Raw genomic sequence first — 17,327 nt, forward strand, 5'->3', positions numbered from 1 at the left:
CTGTGTGGTGCTCATACCATATACAGTGGGGCTGTGTGGTGCTCATACCGTATATAGTGGGGCCGTGTGGTGCTCATACCGTATATAGCGGGGCCGTGTGGTGCTCATACCGTATACAGTGGGGCTGTGTGGTGCTCACACCGTATATAGTGGGGCTGTGTGGTGCTCACACCGTATATAGTGGGGCTGTGTAGGGCTCATACCATATACAGGGGCTGTGTGGGGCTCATACCGTATATAGTGGGACTTACTGTAAAACGATAGTTTAGTGAATCCTGCATTGACCTAAGGGTTGGGCAAAATGACCCCTGAGGTCCCTTCCAACTCTAACATTTTATGATTCTATGACAGTGAAGCTCATACTGTATATAGTGGGGGCTCATACCGTATATTGTGGGGACTGAATTAATATAAAATAATTATATTAGTATTGAGCAGTATTAATTTAATCCTATTAGTGTGACCTACAAAATAGTAACAGTCTCATGTAGCCCTTGGGAAAATAAATTGTCCACCCCTGCTCTACTGGGTCAATGCCAAAAGCCATACCATACATTGTCACCATCCAACCAGCTATACAGTGAGCCTATGCAAGTCCCAAGCTTTAAATCACTGTCTTACAAGTCAGCAAACCTCCAGACGGTAAAGGACTCTACTTACTTGGCAAGTATGGAACCGTTGCTCTGCCATCTTTGCCAACATTACGATCCTCTGACCCGCTCAAGGGAACTTTCATTGCACGAGTGCCTGGTGATCCCGCCTAAAATGTTTAAAAACGGGGGAGAAAATGATCTAATGAAAAGGCCTAATCCTGCTATTTGGTAGTCCATGAAATTCTGACAGTAAAGGTATATTTTCCACACTGAATTGCAAAAAAATTTGGAATTTCACAAGATCAAAATCAATAAACTGAGCAGAGAAAGACAAGCGTGCAAGTGTGTAATGTTAGAGCACGAGCATGCACCTGAGCTACATTCCATTAAAATTGCTTTTGTTCCGTCAAACCATCTCTTCCAAGATTATAAGCAGATGAAAACTTTTGCATGCAATATAACACAAATGTAGTTGGTCAGTATTTTACATCAGTATTTGCAAGCCAAAACCAGGAGTGGGTGATAAATGCAGAAGTGGTGCATATGTTTATATTATACTTTTCCTCTAATTGTTCCACTCCTGGTTTTGGCTTACACATACTGATGTAAAATACTGTCCAAATACTGATAGTGTGACGGCAGCCTAATTGTTATGTTTTTTTCTTGTAAAGAAAAGACTTTAAAACATACCAGGTCCTCATCTTCAGAATTATCAAATATGTTGTCCAGGTCATTGAGAGAAGGTGCCAGATCAGTGACCTGTGTGAGACTAGCTGCCACCCCGCGGTCCTGCCGTGGGTCTGAAAGACAATTGCCAAGGAAAGGTTTTGCTTAGCATAGTTTTGTGCAGGCATCTTGGCATAGTCACATATACAATACTGCATGCTATTATACATAACCATAAAGGAAGACAAAGATTATTGCTACATATCTTCCTAGCTAAGCACATACTCTTTCCATCACCTGACATGTATCAAAGTCGGAGTATCTACCTGACTTTGACATGGGGCTAAAAATGGACATGGCATCTTTCCCATCAGGCACTGGTGCAGTATGTTCTGTAGGTGATGCATCTTTATCAAACTCCTCATCAGCCTGCAAAGACATGACATGTGTACTAAATATTAGTACAATTCAACCAAAAAAAGATGAAAGAAGAATAAAGAACATCTAGCAAAAATTATTAACATTTCTTTTGCAACTTTAGTAATATGGTAACTTGGGAAGGTGGAGGGTTACATCAAGGCCACTGACAACCACATAAAATTGAACATCATACCATTATATGTGGTGTTATTATATATAATAGTATGTTATTATATTGGAAGCTGCGGGTAGAAGATGGTGCTGCTGTACAGTACTATATGAAGACGCTGGAGGGTGAGTATAAGAATGGGGGCACAGGGCTTATATTTAAAGCACCACTCCAGAACTGAAAAATAACACTGGAGTGCTGCTTTAAGATCCCATTGGGAGAACTATAACTCCCAGCATGCCATAGGATCTGCAGGACATGCTGGGAGTTATAGTCCACCACAGGAGTGGCAGAGTGCTTTATTGTGTGTTGTAAAGACTAACCTTTTAATTGTGCCAGCCAGCCACTGTGGTGAGGTGAAAAGCTGGAGCATCCCATGACAGCACACACAGAGTCCTCCCTGCCTTTCCACAGCACAGGTCATAAGAGGAAGCCAGCAGATTCTAGTGGGGAGTCTGAAGGACCTGTGATGACATCAGAAGAGGGAGGGCTCTGTGCTGCCATGTGATGCTCCAGCCCGCCCACTTCATGACATCACACAGGTCTTTATGCCCAGCACTCAGCATCCAGCCCAGGCAGGTATGCGGCGATCTTGTGTCTCCCCTGGCCCCCTGCTGCTGCCCCTTCCTCCCCGGGACACACAGATCTCCCCAGCTGCTGCAGGAATCCAGCGATGGGGAAGCCATGTGTGTCCACTGTTTTAGTGAAGGAGTATTCAGTTGCTGTTCCCTGCTCAGCTGACAGGTGGGCGGGGAAGCAGCTAATGAATATTCACTGCACTTTAATCATCGCTGGTTTCCCCAGCACTGGATTCCGGGCAGCTGGGACATTTTTTCTGCCTCCTGCACGTGGGATCACAGTGCGATCCCACTAGCCGCTGCCCCCTCCCCACATGCTACATTCCGACCATAAGACGCACACACACTTTCCTCCCAAATATGGTCGGAAAAATACGGTATATTCGCTCATCACTAAAGCTTAGTACATTAAAAAAAATCTCTGATTCAACTTACTCAGGTTTGGGCAGCAAAACCAGATACCTGGGCTTTCTGCACTACCCATTGCTTTCAATGGGTGAAAAACGCTGAAGTGACATGCAGCATTTGGCATAACAGCAGCTCTTTGACAAAACAGTCAGAAAAAAACAAAACAAAATGTGTGCATGAGATTTCTGAAATCTCATACTTTGCTGGTACCGTGAAATGCAGCTGAAAATTTGCATTACAAAAAGCAGCAAAAACACAGTGTGAACATAGCCTTACACTACGATGTAGCAGCAGCATACCAAGATATTTGGCAGCATCACATGTGTCATGGCCAAAGCTGCCCTAGCTTCTTTTTTTTTTTTTTTTTAAATCACCTTTTGCTTCCGAGAAAGGTCCCGTTCTGCTACCATCTTGCATTTTTTGCTAGCAGTGGTGAAACTGTACTTAATATCTCCATCCTCAAATGTGTATGGATCAGTGGAGTCCCCAAAGCCTTCGCATGGATGCAAGGGAAGCTGGTCGGCATAATTAAGGTCTGAAAGAACTTGGCGCTTCTCATCCAAGACTTTGAATCGTTTGTTGGGCTGAGACAGTAGCCTGAAATCATGGAAAGAAACCATAAGGTTTAGAAAAATCAGAGTCTGCTTATTACTCACGCTAAATATCTGCTTTGTGTCAATGTCTGACACGGTGCAAAAACATTACTTAGTACTTTCAAAGTGCAGACTACGTGTCATCAGGTCAGTAAGTCTTTCCTACCTTTTAAGTGCAGTGCTCTCAGCTCCCACCTCCTGCTTGGCCTCGTACCACTCTCCCTGGATTTCTGGTGGACGAAAATCTTGACTACCAACAGTTGGAAGCTTGTAACCATGCCAGCTGTCCTCTACATCCCGATTTTGGGGGAGACCAGCACAATACAAACTGGTCTCACTCATTTCTGTAATCAAAGGCAAGCCAAGGCTAGCCGCCATTAGCGTCCTGTCATCGAGTGGTTGCATGTCTAAACCATTAGGGTAAAGATTCGAGACTGCCACTTCTTGATCAGGAATTTCTACTTCTTGTTGAGGAGGCTGTGGACTAAGAGTGGGGGGCATTGGTGAGGCAGGCGAATGTGGGGAGTCTGCAGGAGGAACGGGCAATAATTGATCTAATTCCCCTGCCGGAGTTATACTAGAAAACTGTCTATTTGATGTAGTGGTGGTTGTTCCAGCTGCAGGCTCTGTTCCTTGGCGTTGCTGCACAGCTTGTTCCTGTGTCATGCATTGTTCACTATGGGTTGGAGATGGTCGGTGATGGAATGGAGTTGTGGCCTTTTTCTGCAGTTTATCTGCCTTCTCCTGGCGATCATTAGGTTTGTGCTTGGAAGATGCAGAAGGCTGTAGGGTACAGTTGCTGGAAGAGGGGTTGCCACCCACACAAGTCTGGGAAACAGAGGGTGGACGAGTTGAACTTTGTGCACCCCGCTGCTTGGATAACTTGTGCCTGCAGAAAGAAATAACATTTGGCAGATCAAAAAAATGCAGATGAAACCCCGTGCACTGGCCCATTTTCTTCAACTTGCTTAACTGTTCACAAAAACAGTAGTTTTGACCAGGGGTGCCCAAACTTTTACATGCCACTGTACTTATTACTTAAAGGGAACCTATCACCCCATTTTTTAAAGATTAGATAAAAATAGTGTGAAATAGGGGCAGAGCTGGGCTTTACATTAGTGCCTTTTTGGTGCCTTTACACCCCCGTTAGGCTGCCGAAATACCTTTGTGAAGTGGCCGTTTTGTCCTGTCACTCAAGTTGGTCAGGTCGGATGGGCGTGGTCACAGCGCTGTTTCTCCCCCAGATCAGGCTCATCATTACGTTGGTGGCGTAGTGGTGTGCGCATGTCCAAAGAGAAGATCCACTGCCCAGGAGATTCAAAACAGCGCGGTCTACGCCATTCGCCGTTTACCGGTGGGCGCGGCCATCTTTCCTGTGGCCGCGCGTGCGCAGATGGAGCGCTCTGCTGCCCGGGGCTTCAGGAAAATGGCCGCGGGATTCCGCGCGTGCGCAGATGGAGATCGCGGCGGCCATTTTCCTGAAGCCCCGGGCAGCAGAGCGCTCCATCTGCGAACGCGCAGCCACAGGAAAGATGGCCGCGCCCACCGGTAAACGGCGAATAGCGAAGACCGCGCTGTTTTGAATCTCCTGGGCAGTGGATCTTCTCTTTGGACATGCGCACACCACTACGCCACCAACGTAATGATGAGCAGGATTCTGGGGGAGAAACAGCGCTGTGACCACGCCCATCCAACCTGACCAACTTGAGTGACAGGACAAAACGGCCACTTCACAAAGGTATTTCGGCAGCCTAACGGGGGTGTAAAGGCACCAAAAAGGCACTAATGTAAAGCCCAGCTCTGCCCCTATTTCACACTATTTTTATCTAATTTTTAAAAAACGGGGTGATAGGTTCCCTTTAATGCAATGGAAAATCCCTTAAATCTCTCAGATATATTTCTCTGGCCTTGAGCTCACCTGGAGCATAAACAGCTGACTCTCTGGGTAGGATCCACAAAGTCCCAAGGCGTTCTGCTAACTGTCACTTCCTCCTCTTGCTGGTTGGGAACATTTGATCTACAGGAGAAAACTATCAAGTCAGTTTCTGAAAGGTTTCTGATCAAATTTAACCCCTTAATCCCCAGGGGTATTTTCGTTTTTGTGTTTTCTGCTCCCCTTCTTCCCAGAGCTTTAACTTTTTTATTTTTCCGTCAATATGGCCATGTGAGGGCTTGTTTTTTGCGGGACGAGTAGTACTTTTGAACACCACCACTGGTTTTACCATGATGTGTACTAGAAAACGGGGAAAAAATTCCAAGTGTGGTGAAATTGCTTTTTGTTTGGCTTTTTTACTAGGTTCACTAAATGCTAAAACTGCGATTATGATTCTCCAGGTCTTTACGAGATCATAGACACCAAACATGTCTAGGTTCTTTTTTATCCAAGTGGTGAAAAAAACATCTAAACTTTGTTTAAAAAAAAAGAAAAAATTGCGCCATTTTCTGATACCCGTAGCCATACCCCATTTTTCGTGATCTGCGGTTGGGTGAGGGCTTATTTTTTGCGTGCCTAGCTGTCGTTTTTAATGATACCATTTTGGGACAGATACGATCTTTTGATCGCCCGTTATTGCATTTTAAAATGTAATTTTGGCATTTTTGACTTTTAATTCTCGCTACGCCGTTTAGCGATCAGGTTAATCTTTTTTTATTGATAGATCGGGCGATTCTGAACCGGCGATACCAAATATGTGTAGGTTTGATTTTATTTGTATGGTTTTATTTTGAATGGGGCGAAAGGGGGGTGAGTTGAACTTTTATATATTTTTAAAACCTTTTTTTATTTTTGGCATGCTTCAATAGTCTACATAGGAGACTAGATGCTGCCACAACCCGATCGACTCTGCTACATAGAGGTGATGTTCAGATCACCTGTATGTAGTAGAATTGCTCACTTGCTATGAGTGCCAACCACTGGGTGGCGCTCACAGCAAGCAGGCACTGACAACCAGGTTGTCATGCCAGCACATCGGTGTCCTGAAATCACATGACGGGGGGGGTCACTGGTTTGCGTAATTCCGGCGTGAATGCCAGAAGCATGATTTTAATGCTGCTGTCGGAGTTTGACAGCGACATTTAACTAGTTAATAGCCGCGGGTGGATCGCGATTCCACCCGTGGCTATTGTGGGCTCATGTCAGCTGTTCAAAACAGCTGATATGTCCCTGTAAAGATGTGGGCTCAGCGCCGAAGCCCACATCAAAAGGAGGGAGTCCGATATTGGCGTAAATGTACGCCCGATATCGGAAAGGGGTTAATATAACTGATCTCAACTTTCATGACTAGCCTTACATTGATGGACTTCTGTTCAGGATGCATTCCCTCCAAGCTCTCTGAGCCATGTGACTCCGCAACTTCAAATAACTTCTCCCTCCACGTTTTGGACTGTGCCTTGAATGGCTGACACAATCTCCTGTTGACTGGCCATTGCTACTTGCCGATACAGATCTAATGTCTCCTGGAAGGTTGAAAAGAAATGTTTCAATTAAATTAACATAACTGCAGTGATATTTACCGTATTTTTCGCTTTGTAAGACGCTCCGTATTATAAGACACACCCCAAATTTTGAGGAGAAAAATAGGAAAAAACTCTTTTTAATAAATTGGTGGGGCGTCTTATAATCCATGCGTCTTATTACTTACCAGGGGTTGTGGCTGTGGTGGATCAGGGTCCCAGGGTCGTTGCTGGAGGCAGGAGTGGAGCATTGCTGCAGGCTGGGATGAGGGGGTCTGCAGGGGGCTCCTGTGCTGCAGGAGGGCTCCTGTGCTGCAGGCTGGGATGAGGGGTCTGCAGAGGGGCTCCTGTGCTGCAAGCTGGGATGAGGGGTCTGCAGGGGGCTCCTGTGCTGCAGGGCTGTCTCCGATGCTGCAGGGCTGTCTCCGGTGCTGCGGGGGGCTCTGGCGACATTTTGTGAAATGCCAGAGCCCCCGGCAGTTCGTCCATGCGTTCCTGTATGACTGACTCCGGGAAAATGGCCGCCGGAATCTCGAGAGATGAGATCTCAGCGCTGAAATCTCATCTCCCGAGATTCCGGCGGCCTTTTTTTGCCGGAATTAGTCATACTGGAACGCATGGACGAACTGCCGGGGGGCTCTGGTCTTTCAAAAAATGTCGCCAGAGCCCCCCGCAGCACCGGAGCCTCCAGCATCACCCGGGGCAGCAGCGGACAACCCTGGCAGCGGCGGCGGACGACAGCGGCGGCGGGCGGTAGCGGCTGCGGACACCCCCTCATCCCAGCCTGTAATGGTAAGCGGTATATCCGCTTTGTTAGACGCACCCACATTTCCCCCCCCAAATTTGGGGGAAATAAAGTGCGTCTTACAAAGCGTAAAATACGGTAAGTTTCTGTATATGTAATGTGTGTGAGTGTGTATTACAACTCCTGGCAAAAATTATGTAATCACCAGCCTTGGAGGATGTTCATTCAGTTGTTTAATTTTGTAGATAAAAAGCAGATCACAGACATGGCACAAAACTAAAGTCATTTCAAATGGCAACTTTCTGTAACCCCAAAAATGGCCTATAAACTAAGGCCACCGGCATCAGGGGCTTATCTACAGCATTCTGTAATGCTGTAGATAAGCGCCCCCCCCCCCCCCCCCCCCACATATCCTGAAAGATAAGAAAAACAGGTTATATTGTACTCACCCAGGGCGGTCCCGCTGCCGGTCCGGTCCGATGGGCGTCGCGGTCCGGGGCCTCCCATCTTCATACGATCACGTCCTCTTCTTGTCTTCATGCCGCGGCTCCGGCGCAGGCGTACTTTGTCTGTCCTGTTGAGGGCAGAGCAATATACTGCAGTGCGCAAGCGCTGGTCCTCTCTGACCTTTCACGGCGCCTGCGCACTGCAGTACTTTTCTCTGCCCTCAACAGGGCAGACAAAGTATGCCTGCGCAGGAGCCGCGAAAGGAAGCAAAGAGGACGTCATCGTATGAAGATGGGAGGCCCCGGACCGCAGCGGGGACCGCCCCTGGGTGAGTATAATATAACCTGTTTTTTTTAATCTTTCAGGATACATCGGGGACTTATCTACAGCATTACAGAATTAAGCCCCTGATGCCGGTGGCCTTAGTTTATAGGCCATTTTTGGGGTGACAGATTCCCTTTAAGAAACACTAAAAGAAATCAAAAACAAAAAATGTGGAAGTCAGTAATGGTTACTTTTTTTAACCAAGCATAGGGGAAAAATTATGGAGTCACTTAACCCCTTCACCCCCGGAGCTTTTTCCGTTTTTCCGTTTTCGTTTTTCGCTCCCCTCCTTCCCAGAGCCATAACTTTTTTATTTTTCCGTCAATTTGGCCATGTGAGGGCTTATTTTTTGCGGGACGAGTTGTACTTTTGAACGACATCATTGGTTTTACCATGTCGTATACTAGAAAACGGGAAAAAAATTCCAAGTGCAGTGAAATTGCAAAAAAAGTGCAATCCCACACTTGTTTTTTGCTTGCCTATTTTGCTAGGTTCACTAAATGCTAAAACTGACCTGCCATTATGATTCTCCAGGTCACTACGAGTTCATAGACACCTAACATGACTAGGTTATATTTCACCTAAGTGGTGAAAAAAAATTCCAAACTTTGCAAAAAACAAAACAAAACAAAATTGCGCCATTTTCCGATACTCGTAGCGTCTCCATTTTCGTGATCTGGGGTCAGGTGAGGGCTTATTTTTTGCGTGCCGAGCTGGCGTTTTTAATGATAGCATTTTGGTGCAGATACATTCTTTTGATCGCCCGTTATTGCATTTTAATGCAATGTCGTGGCGACCAAAAATCTGGCGTTTCGAATTTTTTTCTCATTACGCCATTTAGCGATCTGGTTAATGCTTTTTTTTTTATTGATAGATCGGGCGATTCTGAACGCGGCGATACCAAATATGAGTAGGTTGGGGTTTTTTTTTATTGATTTATTTTGATTGGGGCGAAAGGGGGGTGATTTAAACTTTTATATTTTTTTTATTTTTTTCACATTTTTAAAAACTTTTTTTTTTTTACTTTTGCCATGCTTCTATAGCCTCCATGGGAGGCTAGAAGCAGGCACAGCCCGATCGGCTCTGCTATGCAGCAGTGATCATAAGATCGCTGCTACACAGCAGATTTGCAGGTGTGCTATGAGCGCCGACCACAGGGGGGCGCTCACAGCCACCGGCAATCAGTAACCATAGAGGTCTCAAGGACCTCTATGGTTACAATGGAGGAGCATCGCCGACCCCCGATCATGTGACGGGGGTCGGCGATGCGCTCATATCCGGCCGCACGGCCGGATGCGGTAGTTAAATGCCGCTGTCTGCGTTTGACAGCGGCATTTAACTAGTTAATAGGCGCGCGCAGATCGCGATTCTGCTCGCGCCTATTGCGGGCACATGTCAGCTGTTCAAAACAGCTGACATGTCCCGGCTTCGATGTGCGCTCACCGCCGGAGCGCACATCAAAGCGGGGGTCCCGACATGTGACGTACTATACCGTCACATGTCGGGAAGGGGTTAATTATGAGGGAAAAAATTATGAAATCATGAAAAACAAACAAACACTCCAAAACATCACTAGTATTTTGTTGCACCACCTCTGGCTTTTGTTACAGCTTGCAGTCTCTGAGGCATGGACTTAATGAGTGTCAGACAGCACTCTTCATCAATCTGGCTCCAACTTTCTCTGATTGCTGTTGCCAGATCAGCTTTGCAGGTTGGAGCCTTGTCATGGACCATTTTCTTCAACTTCCTCCAAATATTTTCAATTCAACTGAGATCCGGACTATTTGCAGGCCATGACATTGACATTATGTGTCTTTTTTTCATGGAATGTTCACAGTTTTTGCTCTATGGCAGGATGCATTATCATGAAAAATGATTTCATTATCCCCAAACATCCTTTCAATTGATGGGATAAGAAAAGTGTCCAAAATATCAACATAAACTTGTGCATTTATTGAAGATGTAATGACAGCCATCTCCCCAGTGCCTTTACCTGACATGCTGCCCCATATCAATGACTGTGGAAATTTGCATGTTCTCTTCAGGCAGTCATCTTTATAAATCTCATTGGAACGGCACCAGACAAAAGTTCCAGCATCATCACCTTGCCCAATGCAGATTCATGATTCATCACTGAATATGACTTTCATCCAGTCATCCACAGTCCACGATTGCTTTTTCTTAGCCCATTGTAACATTGTTTTTTTTCTTTTTAGGTGTTAATGATGGCTTCTGTTTAGCTTTTCTGGATGTAAATCCCATTTCCTTTAGGCGGTTTCTTACAGATCGGTCACAGACTTTGACTCCAGTTTCCACCCATTCGTTCCTTATTTGTTTTGTTGTGCATTTCCTGTTTTGGAGACCTATTGCTTTAAGTTTTCGGTCTTGACGCTTTGATGTCTTCCTTGGTCTACCAGTATGTTTGCCTTTAACAACCTTCCCATGTTGTTTGTATTTGTTCCAGATTTTAGACACAGCGGACTGTGAACAACCAACATAATTTGCAACATTGCGTGATGATTTACCCTCTTTTCAGAGTTTGATAATCCTCTCCTTTGGTTCAATTGACATCTCTCATGTTGGAGCCATGATTCATGTCAGTCCACTTGGTGCAACAGCTCTCCAAGGTGTGATCACTCCTTTTTAGATGCAGACTAACGAGCAGATCTAATTTGATGCAGGTGTTAGTTTTGGGTATGAAAATTTACAGGGTGATTCCATAATTTTTTCCTCAGAATTGATTGATTCCATAATTTTTCCCCTATGCTTGGTTAAAAAAAAGTAACCATTACTGACTACCACATTTTGTGTTATTGATTTCTTTTAGTGTTTCTTAACCCCTTCCCGACCTGTGACGCCACGTAGGCGTCATGAAAGTCGGTGCCAATCCGACCTGTGACGCCTATGTGGCGTCATGGAGGGATCGCATCCCTGCAGATCGGGTGAAAGGGTTAACTCTAATTTCACCCGATCTGCAGGGACAGGGGGAGTGGTACTTCAGCCAAAGGGGGGGTCGCTTCGCGCCGTGGCTACGATCGCTCTGATTGGCTGTTGAAAGTGAAACAGCTAATCAGAGCAATTTGTAATATTTCACCTATAAAAAGTGGTGAAGTATTACAATCCAGCCATGGCCGATGCTGCAATATCATCGGCCATGGCTGGAAACCCTGATCTGCCCCCCGCCACCGATCTCCTCCCCAGTCCTCCTTTCTGCCCCGTACTGTGGTCCGCTCCCCTCCGTCCTCCTGTCCGCTGTCCTGTACCCGGCAGATTCGTTCCAGGTACATTTTGATCACTGTGAGAAAACCTATCACAGTGATCAAAATAAAAAAATAGTAAATGAACGCCCCCTTTATCACCCCCATAGGTAAGGACAATAATAAAATAAAGAAAATATATATTTTTTTTCTTCCCCCACTAGGGTTAGGGTTAGAATTAGGCTATGTGCACACGGTGAGGATTTGACTGCGGATCCGCAGCGGATTGGCCGCTGCGGATTCGTAGCAGTTTTCCATCAGGTTTACAGTACCATGTAAACCTATGGAAAACCAAATCCGCTGTGCCCATGGTGCGGAAAATACCACGCGGAAACGCTGTGTTGTATTTTCCGCAGCACGTCAATTCTTTGTGCGGATTCCGTTTTACACGTGTTCCTGAATAGGAATCCGCAGGTGAAATCCGCACAAAAACACTGGAAATCCACGGTAAATCCGCAGGTAAAACGCAGTGCCTTTTACCTGCGGATTTTCCAAAGATGGTGCGGAAAAATCTCACACAAATCCGCAATGTGGGCACATAGCCTTAGGGTTAGAGTTGGAATTAGTTACAATTAGGGCTAGGGTTAGAAATAGGGTTAAGATTAGGCTTGTGGTTAGGGTTACGGGTGTGTTGGGGTTACGGTTGTGGTTAGGGTTGGGATTAGGGTTAGGATTAGGGTTGGGATTAGGGTTAGGGGTGTGTTGGGGTTAGGGTTGTGGTTAGGGGTGTGTTGGGGTTAGGGTTGGAGTTAGAATTGAGGGGTTTCCACTGTTTAGGCACATCAGGGGCCTCCAAACGCAACATGGCGCCACCATTGATTCCAGCCAATCTTGCGTTCAAAAAGTCAAATGGTGCTCCCTCCCTTCCGAGCCCCGATGTGTGCCCAAACAATGGTTTACCCCCACATATCGGGTACCAACATACTCAGGACAAACTGGGCAACAATTATTTCTCATGTTACCCTTGCGAAAAAAGAAAAAAATTGCTTGCTAAAACATATGGGGTATCCGCGTACTCAGGACAAACCGGACAACAACATTTGTGGTCCAATTTCTCCTGTTACCCTTGGGAAAATAAAAAAATTCCGGGCTAAAAAGTCATTTTTGAGGAAAGAAAAAATTTGTTTTATTTTCACGGCTCTGCGTTATAAACTTCTGTGAAGCACTTGGGGGGTTCAAAGTGCTCACCACACATCTAGATAAGTTCCTTAGGGGGTCTAGTTTCCAAAATGGGGTCACTTGTGGGGGGTTTCTACTGTTGAGGCACATCAGGGGCTCTACAAACGCAACGTGACGCCCGCAGACCATTCCATCAAAGTCTGCATTTCAAAAGTCACTACTTCCCTTCCGAGCCCCGACATGTGCCCAAACAGTGGTTTACCCCCACATATGGGGTATCAGCGTATTCAGGACAAACTGGACAACAACTTTTCAGGTCCAATTTCTCCTGTTACTCTTGTGAAAATAGAAAATTGCTTGCTAAAACATCATTTTTGAGGAAAGAAAAATGATTTTTTATTTTCATAGCTCTGCGTTGTAATTTTCTGTGAAGCACTTGGGGGTTCAAAGTGGTCACCGCACATCTAGATTAGTTCCATGAGCGGTCTAGTTTCGAAAATGGGGTCGCATGTGGAGGAGCTCCAATGTTTAGGCACACAGGGGCTCTCCAAACGCGACATGGTGTCGGCTAACGATTGAAGCTAATTTTTCATTCAAAAAGTCAAATGGCGCTCTTTCCCTTCTGAGCCTTGCCGTGTGCACAAACAGTGGTTTGTGACCACATATGAGGTATCGATGTACTCAGGAGAAATTGCCCAACACATTTTAGGATCCATTTTATCCTGTTGCTCATGTAAAAATGAAAAAATTGAGGCTGAAAGAATTTTTTTGTGAAAAAAAGTACTTTTTGATTTTTACAGATCAATTTGTGAAGCACCTCGGGGTTCAAAGTGCTCACTATGCATCTAGATAAGTTCCTTGGGGGGTCTAGTTTCCAAAATGGGGTCACTTGTGGGGGAGCTCCAATGCTTAGGCACACAGGGGCTCTCCAAACGCAACATGGTGTCCGCTAAAGATTGGAGCCAATTTTTCATTGAAATAGTCAAATGGCGCTCCTTCCCTTCCGAGCCCTGTTGTGCGCCCAAACAGTGGTTCCCCCCCACATATGGGGTATCGGCGTACTCAGGACAAATTGTACAATAACTTTTGGGGTCCAGTTTCTCTTTTTATCCTTGGAAAAATAAAAAAAATTGTTGCTAAAAGATCATTTTTGTGACTAAAAAGTTAAATGTTAATTTTTTCCTTCCATGTTGCTTCTGCTGCTGTGAAACACCTGAAGGGTTAATAAACTTCTTGAATGAGGTTTTTTGAGTACCTTGAGGGGTGCAGTTTTTAGAATGGTGTCACTTTTGGGTATTTTCAGCCAAATAGACCCCTCAAAACTGGCTTCAAATGTGAGGTGGTCCCTAAAAAAAAATAGTTTTGTAAATTTCGTTGTAAAAATGAGAAATCGCTGGTCAAATTTTAACCCTTATAACTTCCTAGCAAAAAAAAATGTGGTTTCCAAAATTGTGCTGATGTAAAGTAGACATGTGGGTAATGTTATTTATTAACTATTTTGTGTCACATAACTCTCTCGTTTACCAGAATAAAAATTTGAAAATTGCGACATTTTCAAAATTTTAGCCAAATTTCCATTTTTTTCACAAATAAACGCAAAAAGTATCGACCTAAATTTACCACTAACATGAAGCCCAATGTGTCACGAAAAAACAGTCTCAGAACCGCAAGGATCCGTTGACGTGTTCCTGAGTTATTACCTCATAAAGGGACACTGGTCAGAATTGCAAAAAACGGCCAAGTCATTAAGGTCAAAATACATGTAAAAAAGCCGCGGAGACACCATCACGTGTTTCTCAACGCAAGCAATGAATAGCCAGGTCTTTCACCGGGAAGGAACAACCCACGGGAAGGGCAGCATCCAATAAAGGAAAACCACCTATGCCAAAACATGGTATCCATCCAGACAGCTGTTTCGGGGTATTTGCCCCTCATCAGTGTGGAGTAGGAAACCGGCTATTAGGAGCAGTGCCTAGTGAAAAGGCTATAAACATAAGGATGAATGACCTCAGGGAGATCAAAACATCCAACACTGTGGAGACACCATCACATGTTTCTCAACGCAGTGATCCAGAACACTAGGGTTCCGGGTTCCTTCCCGGTGAAAGACCTGGCTATACATTGCTTGCGTTGAGAAACACGTGATGGTGTCTCCGTGGCTTTTTTACATGCATTTGCATATTTCCCATAAGGGATGGGGGCAGTGTTCTGGATCACTGCGTTTAGAAACACGTGATGGTGTCTCCGCGTTGTTGGATGTTTTGATCTCCCAGAGGTCATTCATCCTTATGATTAAGGTCAAAATAGGATGGGTCATGAAGGGGTTAAAGCCAGAAAGTTGTCATTTGAAAGGACTTTAGTTTTGTGCCATGTCTATGGTCTGCTTTTTTTCTACAAAATTGAATGAATATCCTCCAAGGACGGTGATTCCATAATTTTTGCCAAGGGTTAAATAACAGTTTAATATTTCTATAAAATCAAAGCAAATGTGTTATCAGAAAATGACCTGTTTAAATCCGTGTTTTATGGTAAAAGTCAGATCTTCATAGTTTTATACTTGCCATTAAGACCAATACTCACTTCCTGTTCTGTACGGCAGTCCCATGCACATAGTCTGCAGTACTCTAGTAGACCGACTGACTCATGGACATTTACAGGAGAGCTTTTCTAAGCATGCTTTAATCAGAGTAAAGGTCTTTGTGAATAAATTTGCAAGATTTCTGATTTAAGTATAGGATAACGATATGAAAAATCAGAAAAGAAAATAAAGAAAATAAAAAAAACACAACCAACATAAAATCCTGATTCAAACATTGTCATTTTCTGATGACCAATTCCCACTAAACTGTTAATATTACTTCTTATATTGATATTTATTAAGAATAACCAGACATCAACATCAGTGTGTTCAGTCCACTGTTGGAATGTAGCTGGGACAGTCCCTCTTTAGATTGAAAACACCTGCAGTTCCCGGAAGAGGCCACAAGAGGGCACCCAAACACTGTACAAATTGCTACAGCCTTGAACTCCTCACTCCAGAACAAAATGTACTACACAAATGTTAGGACAACCTCCTCTCCTAGTCATCTTTGTTATGTAGTTTTGTGCTTCATGTAACAAGAAAAAAAATCAACCCTAAGTGAAAATTACATTTTCATGGGTAGATATTGTATGACATTAACTTGTTAGAGCCAACATTCTAGATTAATGGCATCCCACCAAGGGAAAAAACAAAAACAACCACCTAAGGCAGGGTTCACACAAGTGTATTTCACAGTCTGTATAGGGACTGTAAAGCATGGCTGCAATATAGAAGCCTGCCCCGAGAGATGAACACGTACAATGTAACAATGCCGCATGAACATGAGAATAGTCAGAAATGCTGGCTCTGTGCACAGCTGCCGCTTACATGCCATCCCTCTGTTCCAATCATGCGGAGGACAGATTCCATGCATAACAGATGCAAATGCAGACTCCAAAGACTAGAATGGCTTGTGTTTGGTTGCAGCTACTGTGAATGGTACTTTACTGTAACAAGAACCATAGCTAGTGGGAGCCAGACAGACGACATTATAGTCCATGGGGTCCATTCGGTTACAGAGCTGTTTTGACCATCAGTTCAGGTTCTATTTTCCCACAAGGAAACAGAAGTGGATTTCAAAACTGAAGGTCTGCACAAAAAGACGATTTTGGGAACTTGCTGTAAAATCTTTTTCCCTGAGCCCTCTTTGGTGGACACAGCACATGGTTTCCTGTGTCCCCCAAATGAAACGACAGAGAAACAAAAACCATAAAAATGGGAATCTCACAGCCCTGGAAATACACATTCTTCACAAATCCAGAAAATGACAAGCCGACAGATCACTTCATTGCAGGATAAAAGAAACCCCAATATATAGTATGGTTATCTGAACACTTACCGGGAGCAGCTTGATCTGGTGACGTGGGTGGCGTCAAGGGCATCCTGCATGGGCTGGGATCTTTAGTGAAAACCGCGTTTTGCTGTGTACTTGTGCCACTATGCCCAGTATTCACAGTGCTGGGTGGAATAGGTAGGTCACTGTGAGCTATGAGCACAAAGGCTGAGGGGTAAACCATCCGAACACCACCTAAGGAAGAGATGGAGCAAGACTAAACTGTGCGGCTGATGGTTTATCAAGCTTTAGGGCTACTAGACGCTGAAAAACACTGGACATGAATAGCTGTGGGTAGAAATACATCCGCTAAAGGGTGTTAACTGGTACTAGGCATCTGAGCAAATATTGAAAGGGCCACATTTACATTTTAGCTTCTAGCTTGACAGTGGCCTTAATATCTTTACTTCACATCCGTTCTTTGTAAAGATTGGCAGACCAGTAAACATTATATAGAGGGGTTCCCGGAGACATATACAACTGCACACATTCATGTGAGACACTATGTGATAAGTCTCGGCTATTAATACAAAGTAATTCAGTACGTGTCATGTGGACAGTAAATCGTTCAATGACATTGTGATGGGGTAGCTCCCAGGAACACTACAGAAGAAGAAAGCCGAGACGGCCGGGTATACACT

The 17,327-nt window shown here is 44.6% G+C and overlaps 1 protein-coding gene across 1 annotated transcript in view; it reads right to left on the bottom strand.

The window, feature by feature from the left end:
* MED13L (mediator complex subunit 13L) overlaps window positions 1-17,327 on the bottom strand; it is a 226,070-nt gene that overhangs the window by 59,705 nt on the left and 149,038 nt on the right. Inside the window, exons 7-14 of the mRNA XM_077296490.1 lie at window positions 16,693-16,881; window positions 6,718-6,883; window positions 5,346-5,444; window positions 3,594-4,316; window positions 3,209-3,431; window positions 1,586-1,688; window positions 1,284-1,393; window positions 661-760 (exon numbers count right to left, since the gene is read on the bottom strand). Coding sequence (XP_077152605.1) covers window positions 661-760; window positions 1,284-1,393; window positions 1,586-1,688; window positions 3,209-3,431; window positions 3,594-4,316; window positions 5,346-5,444; window positions 6,718-6,883; window positions 16,693-16,881 — 1,713 coding nt within the window. The remainder of the gene's footprint in view (window positions 1-660; window positions 761-1,283; window positions 1,394-1,585; window positions 1,689-3,208; window positions 3,432-3,593; window positions 4,317-5,345; window positions 5,445-6,717; window positions 6,884-16,692; window positions 16,882-17,327) is intronic.

This window comes from Ranitomeya variabilis, chromosome 1 (assembly GCF_051348905.1).
Source record: "Ranitomeya variabilis isolate aRanVar5 chromosome 1, aRanVar5.hap1, whole genome shotgun sequence".
Lineage (NCBI taxonomy): Eukaryota > Metazoa > Chordata > Amphibia > Anura > Dendrobatidae > Ranitomeya > Ranitomeya variabilis.